Here is a 23,293-nt window from a genome sequence, read left to right on the forward strand (position 1 = left end):
GGTTAGACCAGTCAGGCTCCACTGCCTGGGGCTGACAGGTACAAACATGGGGTTCTGTTACCCAGGAAGGAGGGAAAGAATATGGGGCCGGCAACTCATGGTGTCCCCTATCAGAAAACATGAGCAGAGAACCTGGAACCTTCACACACTGCTGTGGGACATGTAAAGTGGTGCAGCCACTTTGGAAAATGGTCTGGCAGTTCCTCAAAAAGTTAAATGTAGGGTGACTATATGACCCACTAGTTCCACTCCTAGGTATAGACTCTAGGGAAATGAAAACATACATCACCACAAAACCTTGGTTAATAGTCATAGCATCATTATTCATTATAGCCAAAAAGTGGAAAAGCCCCAAATGTCTATAACTGATAAATAGATAAATAAAATGTTGGTATATCCACACAGTGAAATATGATTCAGGCATTAAGAAGAATGAGGGACTGACATGCTACAACATGGATGGACCTTAAAACCTTATGCTGATGGAAGAAGCCAGACACAAAAGGCTTCTTAGTATGAGCACACTTATATGAATTGTCTGGAATACAGAAATCCACAAACAGAAAGCAAATTAATGGTTGCAACAGGCTGGGTGGATGGGGGATGATGGCTAAAGGGGGCAGGATTCCTCTTCAGGGTGATGAAAATGTTGTAAAGTTGTTCGTAGGGATAGCTGCATGACTCTGAACATACTGAAAACCATTCAGTTGCATACTTTAAATGTGTGAATAGTCTGGTGTGTGAATCATATCTCAATAAATCTATTGCAAATACACACAGAAGCAAGGAAGAGAAAGAGGATAACACCCTCAGATTCACCTCCCCGAGAGCAGACGCTGTCCCAGGGCCAGGAGACACTTCGCTTCTTTATTCACACATACATCCCACCAACATACCATCCTGTGAGGGGAATCAGCGGAAGCATTGCAAGCAAGGAATATCATTGGCAAGAGCTACGGGGCAAATGCATCTGACTTAATAGGAGCATCAACCCTGATATGTTCCTGATTAAGAGAGTCATTTGTCTATTTACTTTGCCATGATTTGTCACCCAGTTTACTAATCTCGGGTTCCCCCAATAGGCAGGCCAATTTTCTTAACCCCATTTTGTACCCCAGGCAACTGAGTACAAGGTTTATCCACACCCGTTCTGACTTCTTCCCAGCTCCTAAGCTTGGGGGCTTGAGGCCATCATGGTGAAAAGCTGGGGGCTGCCGAGGGGGCCCATTTGGGCCTGGACAGAGTGAAAGGGAGCATCAGATCTGGCCCAGAAGTACCCAACTCGGAGCCAGAGGGTGAGCCATGGTGGCCTCGGAAGGACCCGGTAGGTCTCCCTGAGGGGTCCGTGCCACTGGCCTGCTATTCTCCCTGGAAAAAAAAGGGCTGGGTGGGGGGTGGCAGGCCTGTTTGCACTTGTGGCACTTAGCGCAGCCAAGCTGAGCCACATTGTTCAAACAGACTCCCCAGCCTGCAGACACCTGTGCTGAGGAGGGTGAGGCAGGCAGCAGCCTGGACGCAGGTCCCTGGGTGCTTCCCGCCTCTCCTTCCACAGCCAGCCCCACAGCCCTGGCAGAGCCCTGGCCAAGCCATGCCCCGCGCTGGATTCTGCAGCTGCTGGGGCCGCCGGGTGCTGCCCCTGCTGATGGCCTACGTTTGCTACCTGCTGCTTGGTGCCACCATCTTCCAGCTGCTGGAGAAGCAGGCAGAGACTCAGTCCAAGGACCAGTTTCAGTTTGAGAAGCTGCGCTTCCTGGAGAACTACACCTGCCTGGACCCAAGAGCTCTGGAGCAGTTTGTGCAGGTGACGGGAAGGGCTGGTGCGGGCTGGTGGGCAGAATGGGGCTTCTCATGGCAGGTCCAGAGTCACCACTCAGGGCTAATGCCCTGTTTGAAAGCAGTATGTGGTGGGACAGAAAGCCAGGTAAGACTTCATGCTGGATTCTGGCTCCAGGTCTACAACTAGATCACTGTGTGACATTGAGCAAGTCACTTAACCTTGCTGGTCCCAAATTCCCTTGTCTGTAAGGTGAGGAGAATGATTTTATACGTGCTGCAGACATTTGTCATAAATCAGAAGCACCTTGTAAGCTGCACCTGCTGCATCAACATGAGCTGGGTCTCTGTGCTGTGCCAGTGCACATTTCCTTCTGTGCGCCCTTAACCCCAGCCGTGGACTACCGCTCCTGCCCTCTTCCCTCTGGCTTGCCTGTGCTCACTGCACTGGAGAGTCAGATAAAGGTCAGGAGCTGTTGCCATGCCGGCCCTCCCCAGTCTCATGCCACCTGGAGCTGGGCTCGGGGAGTGGCCAGGGTGTCTCTCTGGTGGCAGAGCAGTCACCCCCTACCAGGGTCCCTTCTGCTTCCCTGTACAAATTCCAGGGCCCCAGCACCCTCTCTCCCAGAAACAAGGCAAGACCCGGTGTTGTGGGGGAAGATAAATGCATTCCAGACTGTGGGGCGGGGTGCGGGGGTGTGAAGGGGGATCAGTGATGAGCACATGACAACACCCATCACAAAGGAACAAGCCAGGTGCACAGTCATCACAATGATAATTAGCATTTGTTGAGCATTTACAATGTGCCTTAAACAGTGGGAACAGGGGCCAAGCATTTTACATGTGTTTCCTCATTATTACCTATTTCTATCACTAGCTCCAGTTTGTAGATGGGAACTGAGGCACAGAGGTGGAGAATGTCAGCTCAAGGTCAGTGGTGGAGACAGAGCTCCCACTGTGCATATTAGCAGTAAGTGATGGGGGCGGGGCGCAGCCTAAAGTAGCTGTTCTCAAAGCGAGGCCCATGGACCAGCTGCTTCAGCATGGCCTGGGGGCTCCTGAGGAATGCCACTGATCGTGCCCCACCTCAGGCCCACTGGACCAGGACCTCTGCATGTGAACAAGCCCTCCAGGTGACACCGGTACCCCCTCAAGATAGAGAACATCTGGCCTAGAAGATTGACTGGTAGGCTGGGTGGTCAGAGAGGACTTTCTGGAGCTGTGAGAGACCCGTCCAGGCCTTCTTCTGGGAAATGAGGCTTCTGGCCTCAGACTTCATTTCCTTGTTCTCCAGCAGTACAGAGCTGGGGCCATGACACCCCTATCAGGGCTGGGAAGGGATCAGGACAAGAATGGAAGATCACACTTGGAGGCCCACACTCGGTACCCTTGATGACATCAAGCCCCCCCCTCAGCGGGATAGGGAACTTCAGGCTGGCTGTGGGGGTAGCTGGGTCTAAGACAAGAGCTGTTCCCAAGGAGGAGGGCCTCCAGGGAGTGGGTGCAATTCCAGAATGTCCTGTCCTGGCCTCTCTGCATGTGTGGGAAAGAGAGGGAGGCCAAAGTCCACATGTAAAAAAAAGCCATTTCTGCCAAAGTGAGGAAAAGCAGACTGCCTGTGTCAGGACACCCAGACCCGCCTGGCCCACTGTTGCCACCCCACCCTGCCCGGAGCACATTCGCCCAGCCAGGGAGAAAACGGTCCCCACAGGAAGTAGAGGCCCATGCACCCCTTCCCCACCACCTCCCTCCATCCCTCCACCTCCAGTACAAGAGGCAAGCTTGTACTGCTGCCCTGGGACAGTTCACGGCTGCAGGGGAGAGAGGTGAGAAGCAGATGGGGGAGGGAGCCCCACCATCTCCAAGGAGGCCGGCCTCAGGACCTCAGGAGGGGCTCAGGCTCAACCCTGCAAGTGCTCAGGTTCTGTAAACACACACCCAACATACACAATCACATAAGCATGCACACAGATGCAACACACAGTACACATGCAAATGTCACATGTATACCACATACCACACATATACAGCACCACCACTACACACACACACACACACAGGTCCTATGCCCTGGCCTCTGATGGAATTTCTCTTTAGGTGTAGGCAGGGACTCACTTGGGGACAGCAGAGAGCGAGGTTGCCAGCTCACCTGGAAGCACAGAGAACACACAGAGGCTCTCTGTCTCCCACCATCAATTCAACAGAAAGGCAGCCCCATGCTCCCTCTGGCCCCCAAACCTCACATTCCCAAGTAAACCCTTCCAGGAACATTCAACCTGAGATCCTCCCATTGTCCAGATGGTGCACTTGCATCTCGCCCTCTGGGCCATGGGCAGCATCTTCCACCTGGACCACTCCTCCTCAGGCCCATTTCCCCCCCACCAGCCCATGCTTACAGCCCACACCTCAGCTAGCCCTGGCCAGTGGAGAAGAGTGGATTTGGAAGCTAATGACCTTGGGCAGGTCACTTAGCTACTCAGAGCCTCCGTTTCCTTTTACACAAAATGGAAAGGAGACTAAGAATGTCGTCGAATGAGATGACAGGAAAGCACCTGCAGAGAGCTGGGATAACAGCCAGTGCCTCTTCCCCTGCTCCTCCACCCCATGCTGCCCCCCACAGGTCATCATGGAAGCCTGGGTGAAGGGTGTGAACCCCAAGGGCAACTCCACCAACCCCAGCAACTGGGACTTCGGCAGCAGTTTCTTCTTTGCAGGCACAGTCGTCACCACCATAGGTAAAGGGTCCGGGTGGAGAAGGGCTTCCCCAAAGTCCCTATCCTAGTTTGAATTCCCCAAAAACAGATGTTGAGACACGATGTGGTTTATCTAGAAGATGATTCCAGGAAGCAGGAGTACAGAAGTGGGAAAGTGAAATGGGAAAGGGAGAAAAGGCAATAAAGTTTGCATTAGTGAGCCGGTTACTAGTGAGGGTGAGTGGCCACTCCCACTGGGACCCTCTGGGACACTAGGTAGAGCCCATGCTCAGAACAGTCCCTTTGAGGGGTGAGAGTGAGAGTATTTATCTACCAACTCCTGCCCTCGCTGGTGGAGAGCTGATCCTAGACCTGCCCACAGACCAAGCACACTCCTGTGGCCAGAGAAACCTCTCAGGCCGAGAGATGCAGGACATGAGGTGGGAAAACATCACCAGCAAGCTGCAGGTGACACTTGGTGTCCCAAGAGAAAGCTGACACCATTTGCTACACCCCTTCAGACAAAAAACCCACACAACCTCCCACAAGGAAACCCCCAGGCCCCTACTGACCCCAGTTTCCCCATCCATTCAATTAAGTCCAATTCCATACACCTTCCTTGAGCTCAGGGGACCTTCAAAGCAGATGGAGGAGGAAGGGGGTACAAATTAGGTCAGATCCAGGCTGGGCCCTCAAGGAGCTTCCAAGCCAATGAAGATGAATAAGACAAGTACACCAAAAACAATAGTACAAGGCAAAGTAGATAATTAGATAGAAATGACAGAAAGTACTATGGGTAATCACACCTAGTAGGGAGGAAGAAGGTGGCAGTTGGGAGGGCTTCCTGTAGGCAGTATCATTGGCAATGTCATTGGAGATGGGCCTTCAAAGACAAGCAGGAGTCTAATGAATAGAGATCATCTAACAAGAGGGTGGAAAAAGTGTTCATGCGAATGGGTAAACTTCCCCTGTACCTCCCATAGGCGGTGGAAGACCAAGCTCTGCTAAAGTCTATGGGGGAGGCAGTTCTAGACTATCTCTTCTCCATATTTGCACACTCCTCTCCCTACAGGATATGGTAACCTGGCACCCAGCACGGAGGCAGGCCAGGTCTTCTGTGTCTTCTATGCCCTGGTGGGCATCCCACTCAACGTGATGTTTCTCAACCACCTGGGCACAGGGCTGCGTTCCCACCTGGCCACCCTCAACAGGTGGGAGGACCAGCCCAGGCGCTCCCAGGTAGGGTCTCTCTCTCCCTCCAGCCCTCCTGTGACAGAACGTGTTGCAGGTTGAATCCCCTAGAAACTGACACTGAGATCAGTTTGGTGAGCAGGGTATTCCATGGAGACATCCATGGAAGAAGAGGATTGGGCAGAGGGAGAAATGGATTGCCATATGAGCCAGACAAAGTCTTGGACAGCCCCTCAAAGGGCTCTGCAGTGTGTGGGAGCCATCAGAATTGCCCCACAGTGGCTGAAATGGCCAAGACTTCATACCCCTGCTCAATCAGGCACCAGGTTGCCTTCCTGGGAAAGGTATGCCCATGGGCCAGGCAGTTCTCTATAGCTGAAGTACACCCCAAAGGAGTTGAGAGCTGGAGGCTGCCTGCTGACACCTGGCTAACAAGGCCTCCCTTGAGGCGCATCCGAGTGGTGCATCTCTGTGGTCATCACAAAACTCCAATATCCCTTCCCATGATTGAAACAAACTCTAGGCCACTCGGCAAACTGCCAGTACCCACCCCCTTGCAAAGGCAGGCACGCTAGGAGTACAGAGTGTGGATGGTTTCAGTGACCATCCTCCATCCCAGATTTGAGTCTCTGGGTAGGCCTGTACAAGTATGATCCCCAGACCCAAAGGAGTCTCCGAATTCCAACTTGACCAACCTATGCAACCCTTCTGACCAAAGATTTCTGCAGCCTGGGCAAAATCACATACACAGAGATACAGTCTCCACCCCAAAGGTCTGCAGGGCAGAGAAGGGATATAGCTGTGGCCCAGCCCCACTCCCAAATTTGCCCCAGGACCCACCACCACCGTACAATCCTGGAGCCTTCCAAATGGACTCAGAGAAAGACTCTCTCCTTCCCAGCTGCTGCAGATCCTGGGCCTGGCTCTGTTCCTGACCCTGGGGACCTTGGTCATTCTCATCTTCCCACCCATGGTCTTCAGCCATGTGGAGGGCTGGAGCCTCGGTGAGGGCTTCTACTTTGCCTTCATCACTCTCAGCACTATCGGCTTTGGGGACTATGTGATCGGTAAGAATAAGGCAGTCACGTATCTCAGGGTGGGGGCCGCCGGCATTCAGGAAACGGGGAGGTGTCAGCAGAGGGTAGCTGCTGAGGATCAGATAGCCCTTGGTTATTCAGGGAAGATGATTGGCTTGTGAGGCTGCTGTGGATTCTTACAACATCCTCAGAAGTCACTGGTCTTCGACCCATTGCCCTTTCCCCCAGGGACCTCCATTGCTGATCCTTGTTATGGAGAGGCTGGCAGGGGCCCCTGTGGAACCTGAGGGTAGTTGTGTCCTCAGACCACTGGCATTTATCATGTCCCCCCTTCCCTGCCAGGCATGGACCCCAGCAAGCATTACATCTCTGTGTACCGGAGCCTGGCAGCCATCTGGATCTTCCTGGGCCTGGCGTGGCTGGCGCTGGTTTTCCCACTAGGCCCCCTGCTTCTGCACAGGTGCTCCCAGCTCTGGCTGCTCAGCAGGGGTCTCAGCCTCAAGGAAGGGGGAGCCCCTGAGACCAATGGCCCCCCCAGGCCCCAGAAGATCCCCATCTCTGCATGAGGCCCCGTGGCCCCAGGAGCCCCTCCCACTCCCCCCACTACCCAATACACCATTTGGACTTCCTGCTCCGCCGCCTCCTCTCCCAACCCACTCACTTCCCAACCAGGGCTGGTTTCAAGGAACTCCCCAGATAAAGCACAGAGACAGGAGTGTCCAAGAAAACAACAGAAAGGAGATGTCGAGGCAGGATCAAAGAGATGTGTGTGGAGTAAGATGTACACTGCTGTCCCAAAACCCCTTTCTCAAAAGTGACCTGGAAAAGCTGAATCCAGACGTGGATCACTGTAGCCAAATCTCCATGCCCTCCCTGCGTCTCCCTCCCAGGAGACCTTATCCAGGACAGCAAACAAAGGGTGATTTTATTGTTGCCTCATTTGATACATGCACAGTGTGCATTTGTCAGGCTGCCATGTGTCAGGCGCCCAAGATATGACAGTGGAAGTTCCTGCCCTCCATGTACATTGAGTCAAATGGAAGGACTTGGCAAACAGAGGGGCAACACTGACCCAGTGCCCAAAATCCTATGATGGCAGGGCACACCAGGTATGACAAGAGCCCCTGGGAATGGCTGGGCAGGGACTGTGCAGCAGCTACGTGCAAACAGGATATGTGCCCTCAGTGCAGCTGTCTCTCAAAGCCATGGCGCCAGTTTCCCTTGCCTAGAGGTCTAGAGCTGTCCAAAGACAAAGCTTAGGAGCTTGTGGGTGTCCCATCCACTTTCCTGGGCATGGCTTCCCCTGACCCCTCAAGGACACCTTTCGACATCACTACCCTCCTCTGGACTTCTGTCTTCTTAAGACCCTTTCTGGACACTCCCTGGGAAGATCACAGCAAAATTCCAGGAAATGAGCTCTGTAGAGGCCTGGTCTCCCTTGGGAATGCATTCTGCAGCCCTGGCCTTCCTCCTGCCGGATGGGACATCTCTGGCCAGAAGGAGAGGAGAGATTTAAATCAGCCCATCCCAAGGCCCAGCTTCACCAATGACTGCAAAACTCAGCCCCTACCTCTCCCAGCAAGGCAGGCCCACAAGTGCCAGGGGACCTCTGGACGAGACTGAGAGAAGACTATGAAGCAGAGGCAGTGCCAGATGGGACACCCAGGGAAGGAGCTACACCAGCTAGAGTTTACACACCAGGACTTCCTGATATGGAGGAGAGGCCTGGGAAACTGAGGTCTCCCAGACACTCCTTAGATACCCTGGACCCTTCCTCCACTCTGGGTGTGGGAGGGAGTTAAGGGGGCCTCTTCAGAAGCAGGGAATGAACAAGCCCACTAGTCAAGGCTTCCCTTGCCTCCCAAGCTCATGGACAAGGGGTGATCAGCTGGGGTTCCTCATCTTTGGGGACACAAAGGAAAGGGTGGTTGAGTAAAAGGCCCAAGGAGGACTCGCATCAAGTCCTTGGCAATAGTCTCAAGGTCTAAGTACTTAAGCAGGGGCCCTAAGACAATAAACTTGGCTTCTGCTTTCTCTTCCTGTTGAGTGCGGTCTCCAGGAGCCCCTCCCACTGTTGCCACAGAACAGGCTGCAGAGGCCCCAGGCCCGTTCCTATTCGGTGCATGCTGTCACCCAGCAGCCTTCCCCAGCTCCCTGAGCTAGGCCTGGGGGGTGAGCACTCCATACAGATTATAGGCGGGGCCAGATGCCCACAGCTGAGACCTCTTTTTGTCCCTGGGATTGGATCCTGGGGTGGGGTGGGGCAAGGCTGTCCCTTCCCTTAGAACGCCCCCCTGCTGAGAAAACTGGGCACAGGCAGGCGTTGGCTAGAGAAGGGACCAGCCCAACTCCTAGCCTTTGCTTTCTGCCCTAGCCCGAGTCCGTGGCTCCTGGCGCTGGCCTCCCTGCCGCTCCTGCTAAGTCCAGACCACGAGCCCAGATGGCGCGGGAGGGCAGGGCCCGGGGCTGTAGGGTGCCAGGCACCTTGCTCCTGCTGCTTGCCTACCTGTCTTACTTGGCACTGGGCACGGGCGTGTTTTGGGTGCTGGAAAGCCCCGCGGCACAGGACTCCAGCGCCAGATTCCAGCACGACAAGTGGGCGCTCCTGCAAAACTTCACGTGCCTGGATGGCCCGGCGCTGGACTCGCTGATCCGGGTCAGGGGCGTGCGGCGGGATGGGTCAGGGGAGCGCGGACTGCACTGGCAGAGGGAGAGAAGGCGCGTCAGGCTCGGGACAGGGAAACGCTGTGCGCACTTACCCAAGAGAGGTGGCGGGCACGACTCGGCCGCGCGCTTCCGGGCGGAGGAGGGGCTCCCGAGGGCCGGGCTGGAGCGCAAGGGAAAGGGCCCCACTGCAGCGAGGGGAGTGCGCGGCGCGGCGCCGGGCTTGACCCGCCCGGTCCGGAGGGCTGCGTGGCGCGCACAGCCGGACCTGGGGATGAGGACTCGTGGGGGCGCACTTGCCCGGCTCAGGAGCGGGCAGGGCCGACCCGGGACCGCGCGGCGGGGAGTTGGGGTCGGAAGTTGGGCGAAAGACGAAAGGGCTCCTTCCACAGAGATGCTGGGTGCAAATCTGAGGATTGAGGGCGAGGACGGCAGGGGGCGCTGGGTGGCGTCTAGGAGCAGCAGGACGGCGAGCGCGGCCGTGGGAATCTGGGGTTAAGGGGTGCGGGGCGCGCTTGTGCCGGCGGGTGAGTGGAAGGGGTCCGGCGCGTGCGCCAGTGTCCGGGCCTTCTAAGGAAGGGCAAACTCCGGGCGCTCTTTCACTGAAGCCGCTTTACTCTGAGTCTTGGGACCCAGGAGCCGGACGTGCCGCCCTAGCCGCGGAGGCCGGGCTGAAGGGGGCGCTGGCGGGAGGATGGGAGGCCGCTGAGGAACTCAGGGTGTGAGGCTCTTTGGCGCGTGGGGAGGCGGCGAGGCAGGAGAGAGTTCTTCAAGGACAGAGCATCGCAGGTGGATGGAGGTCCCCGTCGACTCTGGGCAGGCGAGGCCAGACTGGGAGCTGCTGGGATATGGAGGATATATTAACATCCTGGGCCCTGGCTTGGGCGCGAGGTCCAGGCAGCTGTCCGCTAGCCCGACATCCCCGCCCTGCAGTTCCACTGCCTCCTCCACTGGGGAGGGCAAGGCCTGTGCCCCAGAGTCGCCAGCCCAAAGCCAGTCCCCCAGAAGGTAGCAGGGAAATGTGTTGGGGTGGGAAGGGACTGGAGCAGATATGGGATCCTGAGCTGTTTGTCCTGGACCGGTTCAGCAGGGCCTGGAGCTGGGCAGGGGAACCCTATCTCCTCTGGGAACCTAATGTAGTGCTTCCACACCCGCCTCTTAGCTTCTACAAATACAGCCCCGCTGCCTGGTGCTGGAGGCTGTGTGACATTCCCCTTGCAGAGTTGCCAGCAGCCTGTGCCCAGAGAAGATGACTGTGATGAAGATAATAACAGTAAATGCTTCTGTGTGGCACTTACCGGGTGTCAAGCATTGTCCCTAGGATACTGACCTGTATTAACTCGTTTAATCTTAACCTGCCTCACAGGTATAGCATTATTATCATCTCCATTTTAGAAATGAAGAAACTGAGGCTCAGAGAGATTAAATCCAAATACATGGCTACATAGCCAAGGAGCAGGGCTGGTAACTTCTCCATGCCGCCCCAGTGCGGGTGTTTCCCAAGGTTCCCAGTAGGACTTGCATCTCTGCACCCTTCCCCCCAAACGCCTCCTGCCCCACCCCTATTTCACCCCCTTCCTCAGCCCTCCTTGGCTTCAACCATCCCCGGGAATAAAGATACAGTGTCTCCAACTCAGACCTCCCCACTAGTGCAGACGTGTACCTGCAACTTCCTAGCTGCCCTCAAGTTCCCCCAAGGTCAAGATCAAGTAGCCCTCCACCCCCCAGCCCTGCTCCTCCACCAGCTCTAACTCTGTGGCCCACAGCCACACACCCTCACAGTGGTCTTAGATGCTTCCCCCACAACCCACACCAAATAGGGCTTCAGGCCTGGGCTTCTGAATATTTCTTCTCTGTTCTTCCTGGACTACTCTGTGCCAGAATGCAGGCCAGGCACTCTCCACTCTTCCCTTCGGGTCTGCCAGCATCTATGCTGCCAGCTGCCACAGACCACAAAAACTTGACCTTGCCTCCCTCTTGCTCAGGGACCTTGGAAGAGGCCTGCCCCTCCATGCCTGGCATGGCAGAACCAAGCGTAGCCTGGCTGCCAACTACTTTTCAGCCTCCCTATTCTAGATCTCAGGCCCAGCCCTGCCTCCTAACCTTGGCTTCTGCAGTCCCTTCTACCTAATGTCCCTCCAATGGAGGCAGTCTTAGCCAACCTACAAGAAAAGCCAACTAAAACATCACCCCTTCCATGAAGCCTTCCACCCTTGCCCCCATCAGAATGAACACCTTTCTTTTCTGAATTCCTATGGTTCTGTTCCTAATAATGATGTTGATAACAACCACTGTTACCATGTTACACCAAATACCTCATTTAACCCTCACAACAACTCCATGAAGTAGGTGCTATTAATATTCCCATTTTACAGATGAGAAAACTGAGGCACAGAGAAGGGGATGTCTGGCTCATGATCACACAGCTGCACAGCCTTCATGCCTAAAGCAACACTGATTACACTAGTTTAGAGTTCAAGCTGATCGCTGTCCCACTGAGGCCTGAGGTCATGTCTCTTTCATCTGCAGTCCCCTAAAGCACCATATGGTGGGCCTGGCCAGCACTTGTTGAGGACTCGGCTGTGTAGGGGAGAAAATGATTAGGGTTCTTCCAGTCACTGAGATAGCCTGGGCTGACCTGGGCCCTGGGGTAGAGAGAGGGAACAGGGCTGACCCCATGGTCCCTGCCTCTGGGGAGTCCCTTTTTGGAGGTAAATAGCCTCCTTGCCCTGGATGGACTGGGATCAAAGAGAGGTTATGAAGATTGTTCAGAGTTGTGTATGTGTGTGTGTGCATGTACACGCACATGTATGTGTTTGAATGTGGGGGCTCGGTCACCGCACAGAGCCTGGTGGTCACTGCAGCCTCTCCCCCAGGGCATCGTCAAGGCGTATCAAAGTGGGGACATCGTCCTGGGCAATACCACCAGCATGGGGCGCTGGGAGCTTATGGGCTCCTTCTTCTTTTCCGTGTCCACCATCACCACCATTGGTAAGACCACTATGGGGCCAGGATGGGTGGGGCTGGGGAGCATGGCCTTCCCCGAGGGACAGGGCACCTGTGCCTCTTGGAGCGGTTACTAGGGCCTCATGACTCCAGTGCAGTCAAGCACAGCAGCATAGCCATCAACCGGGAGCAGAATCTCAGGCTCACTGCAGATGGGCTGAATCAGTTTCTGCCTTTTATCAAGCTCCCAGGTTTGTGTGCAATGCTCAAGTTTGTGAAGCACTGATCTAGGGGACTTCTGCCTCACATGACCTGAAGGAGGGACAGAAATCCAACATGAGCCTTTTGTCGCCCATGTTCTTGGCCTTGGGAAGAAGTGGCCATTCCTGGAGGCCTCTCCTCAGCTCACAAAGGCACTCCCTCCCCCCCACCCCCACGTTCTCCAAGCCCCCTTCCTCCCTCATCCTTGGGGAACCCTGGACAGCTCTCCTTCCTATTTCTCTGACCCTGCCTCAGAAGAGAAGAGGTGGAACTTATCCCAGGAGGGTACCTGGAGGATGTTGTGAAGGGAAGAAGAACAGCCTAGATCCCTCCAGCTCTGAAATCCCAGAAGTAATTAAGTGGAGCCATCCCAAGCCTCTGCCCTGGTACCCAGCCCCAGCCCCTGCATGACACTGGACTCACCACCAGGTGGCAGGCTGACACTGCCTGTGGCTCAGGGGCCTCCACAGCTCTTGGCCAGCCAGGATTGTGTCCCCAGGAACCCACTACCCAGCCTTGGCTTCTGCAGAGAGAAGCCAGGCAGGACACTTTCCATCTAGTTTTAAATCAGCCAATACTTCCAGGAAGCAGGTTTCAGGACTGCATGGGCGCTTGGGCAATCTCCACCTTGAGACAAGTGTGCTTGGAAGGCCCCTCAGACCCCAGAGATCCTGTGTCCCTGGAGGGATTGGCCAGGACAGTGTTTATTCATCTTTACGCCCCGGGTCTAGTACCAGGCCCAGCATACAGCGGCCACTCAACAAACACAGACAGGTTAATGAACTCCAAAAACACCCCCTCCACCAGCATTTATTGAGTTTCAGAGCAATAGGGGATTGCTACAGTCACTGTAGGCCATGCCTCCCAGATAGTGGGGGTCTTTAGTCTCTGAACCCCACACTCCTACACCCCTGACCCAGGCCTGCCACTTTGGTCCACCGAACTCAGGGTTTTGCAGCCTGTCTCTTCCCAGCTCTCCCATTCCTAGTCTGGACTATTTCCCAGTCTAATATCTGAGCCAGCTCTGAGGGAGAGGAGGACAGAGGGACCCTACCCTCCTTCACACAAGTGTTCTACTCATACCAGCCTCTGTAAGGAACACGTTTACACTGGGATTTCATTTTGTCCATAATGATCCAACGGCCAAGGATAGGGCTTATATGTTCATGTCACAGGTGAGGAAACTGAGGCAGAAAGAAGTTGCACGACTTCCCCAAGGTCGCATAGCTACTGAGCAGCAGGGCTGGAATTTGAAACCAGCCAGAGGACGGCATTGCTCTTTCCAGGAGGACCTGTCCTTTGAGGGTCCAGAGGCTAGGGCAGAAATTCTAAGCAACAGGAAGAAAGAGATGGCCGTCTGGGGTGAGCAGCAGGGAAGCTTGAGACTCTGACTGTGACCACACACGCACACGCTCGGAGGGAATGCGGAGAAACGGCAAGGAGAGGGGAGGGGAGAGATGTGGCCCCCGCAGAACACTCCGTAAAGGAAGGAAGGGGTATTCTGAGAGCCACAGCAGAGGGCTGCCTCCTTGGTGCCCCTGTTACCAGCACTTATAAGGGTTGTACATTCCAAGCCCTCAAATGAGACAGGGTCTGACAGACACACAAACACTTCTGGGCCAGCAGAAGAGCCCTGAGCCCTGAAATTGCTTGTCATTGATGAACTCATCCCTGGCTTGCTCATTTGTTCAGTCAGTTATCCATCCATTCATTCAACAAACAGAGACTGAGTCCCTGTGTAAACCAGACAATTCTAGGTGCTGAGAACACAATGGTGAGCAAAGCTGGCAAGTCCCTGCCCCTGGGGAGCTGCATTCTACTGCGAGGGCACACACAGTAGACTAACAGTTACATAGGCGACATTCAGGTTATGGAAGGTGTATAGAGAAAAATAAAGCCAGTTAAGGGAGTCTATAGTGATGGGGGAGCTATTGTAGATGGGGTGGCCACTGAAGGCCTCACTGATACTGTAACATTGAAGCAGAGACATGAAAAAAATAAGGGAGAAGTCACATAAATACCTGGGGAAAGGACCTCCACCAGCATGTGCAAAGGTCCTGAGGTAGGAGTGTGACTGGTTGTTTGGGGAACAGTAGATTGCCTAGAGAGGGCTGGAAATGAGGGCTAACTTCAGAGAAGGTGCAGGAGAGCCCAGGTGACAGGTGGGAGACATACTGAAATGAGAGGTGGCTTAGAGGGGCCATGGCCACAGAGGACTCAACAGGCTGGTGAGGACATCAATGTCCACTGATCCAGCTGACCTGCAAGCTAACTGAGAATGACTAGGAGAAAACCCATTTACTGTCAGCCTGAGAATGGCGCAGGCCTCTGGGAGGTCCTCCCAGGTCTGGATCTAAGGGCCACCATCCCACAGATTAGAACTGAATAAAGAGAGCACCAAGGACAGAGGATGGGACTTGGGGGACCCACAGCTGGAGGAGGAGGGATCTGCCTCTTCCTGGATGAAGTGGAAAGGAGAAGTCCCTCCTTTGGGGGGAAGGAACCCATAAAGCCTAAAAAAGGGGAGGTGGATGGACTCTAGAAAAGGCCTCTGATGTCCTCAGACCAGAAGCTGGTTCAGTAGAGTTTGAGCACTCATCCATTCATTCATACAACAGACATTTATTTAGTACCTTCTGTGTATGATGCTTGAAGGTTCACATTCTCATCTACAGCATGCCTCTATTGTGCCCTTTCATTCCCGCACCACTCTGTGAAGCAGATGCCAACATTCCCGTTTTATAGACGAGATAACTGAGGCTCAGAAAGGTCAAGACACATGCCCAAGTCCCATAACTTACAAGGGGCACTGCTGGGATTCAAGCCCAGGAAGTGCCTTTGATGCCAAAAGCCCGAGCTCTAGACTAGCACATAATTTGGGACCCACTCTCTTGGAACCATGTACTTACACCCCTCAATAAGGTGGGTGAGTGTGAACCACAGTCTCAGGACAGCACAAGTGAGTACAGAGTGTGTGGGAGTGTTGACCCGGGCAACAGGAGGGACGGAGGCAGTGACGTGGGGCAGCATGCAAGGCACCCATTCATCTCGCACGTCCACGCCTGTATTTCCCATTCATTCGTTCATTCTTGTAGTCATTTAGCGTATGTGTGGTGAGCACCTATTAAGTGTCAGGTTGGGAGCCAGTTGCTGATAATGCAAAGAGTATTAAGACCCAGCCCCAGCTCTTGATGGACTCATGAACCTTGGGGAAGGCAGACATGGAAGTGAATCATTCTCATACAGTGGGTCAGAGCCTGGCAGGGAGCTGGGGGAGCCACTCCATGGGAAGGCCAGGCCATTCATAGGTAGGCAAGGAGGGAAGCATGCTCTTGGCAGAAGGAGCACAGAGGCATGAGGGGCTCTGGGGGTCCAGTGGAGCAGGACTGTGGCCAGAACTGGGAAAGCAGGGAACCAGATGTGCTCAGACACAGGCTGGGTGAGTCTGGACTTTCCCCAGCAGGCAGGAGGAATAATGAAGGGTAATAACCTGGGTGATGTTATAATCAGGTTTGCACTTTATAAAGACAGACAGTGCTGGTGACTAAGAAGCGGGGAGGGGGAGAACAGTGAAGGAGGGAGGGGTGTCCAGGCTGACAGAATCCTTTCAGGAACACCTTGTTCTCCCCTAGCCTCCCCTTCCGTTATCTTCACAACAGAGGTGCCAACCTCTACATCCCCTGGCCACCTGCTGGTCCCCTGTCTGCCTCTTACTCCCAAAGGGGTTGGGCTGGAGCCTGGTGTGCTAGGTAGGACCCTCTGAAAGTCAGATACTAGGACAGAATGTGATGTGAGAGAGCTTGTAGAGGAGAGAGAAGCTTTTGGAGGACACAGAAGGGTGGGAGCCTCCGACTGCAAAGCAGGTCTGATACCTGGGAAGGGAGAGAGGGAGGGAAGGGCCTGAGAGGGCCGAGCTGCAGCCTGCAGCACAGCTCTGAGAAAGGTGTGGCCGGGCTATGAGAGCTGGAGCAGAATTGCTGTTAGGGGGGTGCTGGGTTGGCCCGCCCGCCCGCCATGGCGCCTGGCCCTGCTGTGGGCTGGGAGTCACTGGGGGCAGCATTGCCTCAGCTTGAATGACGCCGTAGATCTGGGAACTCATCAGCTGGGGGCTCTGCACCCTCCCGTGCCCCTCTCCCACATTCCCTGCCCACCCAGAGAGGGAAGACATGAAGAGAGGAAAGGAGATTCTCACACCCCGTGGCTGAGCTCATGAACATCGCTCTGCCTCCTAGAGCTTCAGTTTTCCACTCAGCAGAAAATGGGGCATGATCCTCACCCAGAAGGGTGGGTGTAAGGTGGGCCTGAGGGAATAAACAACAGGGCCCTGGCACAGCGCCTGGCATGGGAGAGGGAGGCTTCAGTGAACACCAGCCGCCATGGCCAGAGCCGGTCAGGCCTGAGGGCCCCGGGGATGGGCAGTTCCTCTGAAGTGCCCACCTCCCCCATCTCTCCTCAGGCTATGGCAACCTGAGCCCCCACACTCTGGCCGCCCGCCTCTTTTGCATCGCCTTTGCCCTGGTGGGGATACCGCTCAACCTCGTGGTGCTCAACCGACTCGGGCATCTCATGGAGCGGGGGGTGCACCGCTGTGCCCTCAGGCTGGGGGGTGCCTGGCAGGTGAGGGGGCCACACGGGTTATAGGGGAGTTGGGATGCTGGTGGGGATATGGTGGCTTCGGAGGTCACTGCCCAGAATGGGGATCTTTAGTAGTAAAGGGGCATCAGTGGGGGAGACATGGTGGGACTTGGTGGACGGGCAGGCCACGAGGCGGCCAAGTTCTTGGCTGGGAACCTGGAGCTGGGCGGTCCTGAGCCGGAGCCAGGGCAGGCGCTCTTCCCCATAAGGGGGCTGCCCCCAGGCTGTCTGCTCCCCCTGCCCTCACATTCCATGTGGGAGCTGGCGCCATGTGCACCTGCAGGATGCAGCTAAGGCCCGGTGGCTGGCAGGCTCCGTTACCCTCCTCTTGGGCCTCCTGCTTTTCCTACTGCTGCCCCCGCTGCTCTTCTGCCGCATGGAGGGCTGGAGCTACGTGGAGAGCTTCTACTTCGCCTTCATCACCCTCAGCACCGTGGGCTTTGGTGACTACGTGATTGGTGAGCGTCCCCGGAGGGCAGTGGGAGGGGAGGCCGGGACTGCGGGGCTTGGAGGCCCAAAGTCCAGAGGACACAGCCCTGGCAGGCTCAGCTACCTTTGTTGTGTGATGGGACTAAGGTCACCCTGCTAAAAAGTGACAACCGGAGTCTGAACTAGTGCTTCTGGCTGTAAGTCACACCCCTGGCCTTCTTGACAAACAGGGAATGTCCACAGGCCCAACTGTGGCTCCCAGAGCTCACCCCAGGAGAGGAGTCCCTGGCCTCCCACCCCAGGTAGTTCTCGCCCCAGGGCCTCTCCTGCCCACTTCACCCTGCCCCGTGAAACACCAAGCTCCCTCCTGTCCCCGGGCAGAGGGCCATGTACTCCATTCACAGCCCACAGAGGTCAGGCAGGAGAGTCTGGGAGACCCAGAAACCCCAGCATCCCCCAAATCCCATTGGAAAATAATTGGCAGCCAAACTCTGAGAGCCAGCAAGAGAGGGCTCCATTACCCAGAGGGCCCAAGGGGGTGTTGACCAGTGGTCACCACTCCAGAAGGGCAGGACAAGGGCCCCAGGAGCTGCTGGCCTTGCATAGTAAAGCTGAGGCAGATGCCCAGCAAGTGGCAGTAGAGGGACATTCTGTGGGGTGGCGAGGGCAGCTAAGCCTCCTCATCCCTCTCTGCTCCCTGCCCCTGAAGGGAATTGGCACCACGTGAGCAGGGACACTGGCATCACCACCACGCTGGCCTCAAGGGGGCTCTGCACCCTCCCTCTGCAGACTGCTTTATGCATCCCCTCTCTGGCCCTCAGTGTTCCTATCTGTAACATGAGGGGGCTGGGCTGGTGATGGCTAAGGCCCCTCCATGCTTCTGGCCTATGTGCAAGCTTCCCTTCCCTGAACCTCCTCAGGAAGAAGGGTCTGGGGTCAGGGGCCTCATGCTGCCCTTTCCTGATATCTTCTATCCTGGGAAGGGGCTGTTGCTCTGGAAGGAAATATTTGGGAATGTTTCCTCCAACTCGGTCATACTCCCACTTCAAGCGGAGAGATGTATCTGATGGCACCTGAGACCAGCAGCTCCAAAGAACTTACCTTCCCCCTCACAGTTCAGAGAATGATGCTTGGATCTGTCCTCTCTTCTCTGTTTCCACTGCCATTTCCGTAGTCCAGGGAATGTTGCATATGTTCCCACTACCATTTCTGTAGTCCAGGGAATGTTGCATATGGCTGGTTGCGCAGGTTGAGCACTGCACAACTCTAAGAGGCTACCATTCACACAGAGCACATTGAGGATGGCATCTCTGTGAGGATGTCCTGAGGCCCTGCAGTCCCCTGAGGCAGGGCAGGGCAGGGGGAAGAAGGGGCACCCTGGAAATGGGAAGAAAAGCCTCTGCCAGCATCAAGGGAGGATGAGACATCTGCACAGCCATCTCTACAGGAGTGAGGAGGTCTGATCAGTGTCCCTGCTACCCTGTGAGCCACCTGTGGAAAGTGGCAGGGCATGGCAGGGGGCTGGTGTGTGGGGCACAGGCCTCCCACAGCCCCCTTCCACCAGACACACTGAGCCAAGAGGCCTGGTCCAAACCCGTGAGGGCCCTCTAAGCCCAAAGGGGTTGCCCAGGCTCTCCACTCCCCCCAAGGAGCAATGGGCAAAGCTAGCCCCTTCCCCATATCTGCAGAGATTTCTACTCGCTCTGGTTCCCTTGGAAGCCATTCCAGTGCCTCATGACAAGTGCCCGTGCCGAGAGCCCTTGACAGCCTCCTCTCCAGAGGCCCAGAGAGGGGAAGGAAGCTGATTAAAGTCACAGAGCAGGCAAGCCAAGGGCAGGTCTAGGATAGGTTCCCAGACCAGGCCTCCTCATACACATATGTTCCAGAATCTTCCACAGCTAAGAGTGGACAGACCCCTCCGTCACTTCTTCCCCATGTCTCTCAGTTTTCCCTGTCCTCCAGGGACAAGGTCAAACCCCCTTCTTGGGTGGGAATGTTGAGGTCCAGTGCCTGTACTCCCGGTGTCCCTGTGTCATCAGCCACAAGGGGCGCTGTCTTCTCAGCCACTCCTCTTTGCCCAAAGGCCTTGGCCAGAGCAGCCACTAGGTCCCAGCTGCCTGCTCCTCCTTGGCCTCATAGACCCTGCTTCCCCCAATTGCATTTACAACTCAGTTGAGCGCCTTGCCAGCTGCCAGGTCTCCTGCCACTTATAATTTCAGCTTGAAAAAATGAAATAAAAGGGGGAAAGAACGCCTCCTCCCCTCTGTTGCCGTGAGCAAGCTGAGCTGGCGGGCAGCAGGGGCCGAGATCTGGCTCACGGCTGATCTCATTTGGGACCGCCAGCGGAATCATGGCCCCATAACCCAATCAGCCTAATCCAATCCTGGCTCCTGCCAGGCAGTGAGGTTGGGTCCAGGTCCACAGGCTCATCCCTATGCTAGGGTCCAGGAGAGGGGCCCAGGCCTGAAAAGACAGGGAAGGGAGGTCATCCTGGGAGAAGGCAGGACGGGGTGGGGCTTGGACGGAGGGGTGGGTGGTCCAGAGAGCTAAGACAGAAAAGATGTCCAGGAAATGAGGACAGATCTCAGCCCTTTGAACAATCCTAATCTGATAAGGAAGGAAAGACAGACTCCCAGGACAGAGGGAAGGACTGAGTTGATATGACTTGTCGAAGCCTCACAGGGGCCTCTGTCCATTCCCTTCCCCAGCCATTACTTTTCCAGTCCTGACTCTTTGGGAGTCACCAGTGTGGGGATCCAATAGTGACAAAAACAATCACCTGACCACAGATCTTGGCTACCTGTTATGTGTTATGTGTTCCACCAGACACACTGAGCCAAGAGGCTCAGACATTCTGAGCACTTTAGTTGCATGGACCCATATGAGAGACAATGTGGTCCTAGAGGGTAGACACACTTGCTGTCTCCATTTTATAGAAGAGGAGGTAGAGATTCAGAGAGAATAAGTAGCTTGCCCAGCAATAGTATGTGGACTGTGAAAAAGTGTAAAAGAGGGACCCAGCCTAGTCTCTGGGGAGTAAAGTCTGAGCTGAGCTCTTAAAGATGAAGGGAAGTTAGCCAGGCCAAGATTCAGAAATGAAGAGCATTCTGAGCTGAGAGGACAGCAAGTGCAAAGGCCCTGAGGCAGAAAGAATACTAGGTGGAGAAAAGGCAGAAAGGCCAGAGTAATTAGAGCCCAGCTCTCAGGGGAGTGGCAGAGAGGGGACCTTGGGATGAGAACTCAGCACATCATCCTAGAAGCCGAGGAGGAGAAATCACCTTCCCCACTAGTTTCACAGGCAAAGAACCTTCAGACAGATGAAGATCACACAGCTGGTGAGAAATGAGGCAGGATTCAAACTCCGGGACCTCCATCTGCTCTTCCTAAAGCTCCTGGCAAGCTGCCTCCCTTCAGATATAAGAATACCAAAACCAGAGGGAAATAGGCAAACAACAGAGAGGGCATCAGATTTTCTTGGAGGGCTTGTTAAAACACAGATTGCTGGGCCCACCCCCAGGCTTGCTGATGGAGTAGATCTGGAGTGGGGCCCAATCGTCTATGTTTCTAGCAAACTCTCCAATGACACTGACACTGCTGGTCCAGGGACCCCACTTTGAGAATCACTATGATAAGGCAAACAGAGTCCCTCAGAAAGACAAAGAGGAAATTTCGCTTCCAAGCCTAAGGTGCCAGTCCAAGAAAGATTCCTAGAACCTGACAGAGGTGACCACAAGACCAGCAATCCCAGACCAGTCTGGGCTTCCCATACCCTGCTCATAGGCATCAAGCCATGTGCGTTCATCTGTTTTGGGAACATGGCCCGGACTTTCCCAGGCCTCCATCCTCTAACGTTGCCTCTCCCTCAGGGATGGACCCCTCCCGGAGGTACCCGCTGTGGTACAAGAACACGGTGTCCCTGTGGATCCTCTTTGGGATGGCGTGGCTGGCCCTGATCATCAAACTGATCCTCTCCCTGATGGAGACCCCAAGGAGATCGTACTCCTGCTACTACCACAGTTCCAAGGGCAACTTCAAGCCCCAAAGCTGGAGGCAGGGCCCAGATGGGGAGGCAGAGCCCCACTCTCCACAGCCAGGCTATCTGGAGGAACCTATGGGAATCATGCAGCATCCAGAACCCTCTACTCAGGTCTCATGCTGTAGAGAGGACACCTAGTCATACTCCAGGATTTGTTAGTAACAAGAGCCCTGATTTTAAGCTTGGCACATGGTCACTCAGATGAAAGACTACATTTTTTTGTCTTCCTTTAAAGCTAGCGGCAGCTATTTGCCCAGTAGGATATACAGAGAAGTATCTTTGGGACTTACGGATGTGACTTGGGAGATGTGGGGGATGCTTCTCTTTACTCCTTCCTTCTTCTAGCTGGCTGTTAAGCTGATTCAGTGGCTGGAGCTCTGGCAGCCATATTGCACCATGAGGTACAGGCCATTTTTGAGATTGGTGACACAATAAGGTAAAAAGAGCTTGGACTCCAGATGGCTGCAGAGCCACCATAACAAACCAGAGCTGAAGATCGCCAAACTTGATTTATGTGAAAGAGAAATAAATGTCAGTCTTACTTAAAACACGATTATTTGGGTTTTTCTGTCACTCACAACTGAAACTAATTCTAATTGACACATATACCCAGAGACAAAAAGACAGCATCTGAGACTGGCACATGCACAAGAGAAACTACTCCTTCTCCATGTGAATTGGTCCAGACTGGTGGGGAGAACAGATTGAGGGCTGGAGTACAGCCCATACACCTCCAGAGACCTTCTAGGGAAACTCACTTAAAGATCTGCTGATAAGTCTAGGGCTGATACAGCCAGCAGGTAGCTGGTCCCGGTTCCGCTGCTGAGAGTCCTTGCGCTACAGCCCACTCACAACACAGAAAAGCCAGGGGCAGGCCAGCGGGCTCCTCCGGCCTCACCTGTGCCACTGCAGCTGAAGGCTCCAACCAGTTCACAAAGCCACATGTGTTTTGTTGAGGTCACTTCTGTTTGCAGAGCATCTCACTTTACTCAGGCAGCAGATAACAGTGTGCTACCCACCACACTCAGGTCCCCAAGCCAGCCAGGAGCCCTGGGCAGTACCAGTCAGCCCCTGAGGCCCAGCTGCGACAGCTGAGTTCTTGGCCTCAGTGGGCACCTGTGACTGTTCCCCTCCACCATCCTGCAGGTAGTGGCACTGGGGTGCAGGGAGCTCCATGTGCCCTTCCCTGTGGACAAAGCCCTCAGCTTCAGGGCCCTCCTGGGACTGGGTCAGGGGCAGCTTTTGGCCAAGAAAGAAGAAAGAGCTGCTACACCGCCAGGCTTGCGCCGTCTGGCTGGACCCTAAGTGGACCAAGGTCCCACCCAGGAGCAGACACAAGCAAGTCAACAACAGGGCCTGTGCCTCCATCCTGAGGCCCGCAGGCCAGGCAGAGAGAAACAGAGGGAAGGAAGAGATTGATGGAGGCCTAGGAGAGGCATCGTCGTACTTAACGCCCTCCAGAAAGAGGACCCAGCAATTCAAAGCAGAGAGTGGGGAGGCCAGAATGCCTTGTGGTCCCAACTCAGTCTAGTCCTGAGCCCCTTCTCCTCATGCCCGGCCTTTCTAGGCAGAGTCCCTCTCTACCCCCTCAGGCCCTTTACCCCAGGCACACCCTGTGAGTGCCCACT

At 55.0% G+C, this 23,293-nt stretch overlaps 3 protein-coding genes across 3 annotated transcripts in view; 2 read left to right on the forward strand and 1 right to left on the reverse strand.

Moving 5' to 3' along the window:
• DAAM2 (dishevelled associated activator of morphogenesis 2) overlaps positions 1-23,293 on the reverse strand; it is a 710,965-nt gene that overhangs the window by 531,984 nt on the left and 155,688 nt on the right. The gene's annotated exons all lie outside the window — the stretch shown is intronic.
• On the forward strand, positions 1,377-8,798 carry KCNK16 (potassium two pore domain channel subfamily K member 16). Its single transcript, XM_073224140.1, has 5 exons — positions 1,377-1,801; positions 4,394-4,508; positions 5,539-5,705; positions 6,559-6,724; positions 7,037-8,798. Exons 1-5 carry the CDS (start codon positions 1,589-1,591, stop codon positions 7,258-7,260), a joined length of 885 nt encoding a protein of 294 aa, XP_073080241.1. The 5' UTR covers positions 1,377-1,588; the 3' UTR covers positions 7,261-8,798.
• Positions 9,000-22,213, forward strand: KCNK17 (potassium two pore domain channel subfamily K member 17). Its single transcript, XM_017659821.3, has 5 exons — positions 9,000-9,350; positions 12,235-12,349; positions 17,022-17,182; positions 17,484-17,658; positions 21,496-22,213. Exons 1-5 carry the CDS (start codon positions 9,135-9,137, stop codon positions 21,801-21,803), a joined length of 975 nt encoding a protein of 324 aa, XP_017515310.1. The 5' UTR covers positions 9,000-9,134; the 3' UTR covers positions 21,804-22,213.

This window comes from Manis javanica, chromosome 16, assembly GCF_040802235.1.
Source record: "Manis javanica isolate MJ-LG chromosome 16, MJ_LKY, whole genome shotgun sequence".
Classification (NCBI taxonomy): domain Eukaryota; kingdom Metazoa; phylum Chordata; class Mammalia; order Pholidota; family Manidae; genus Manis; species Manis javanica.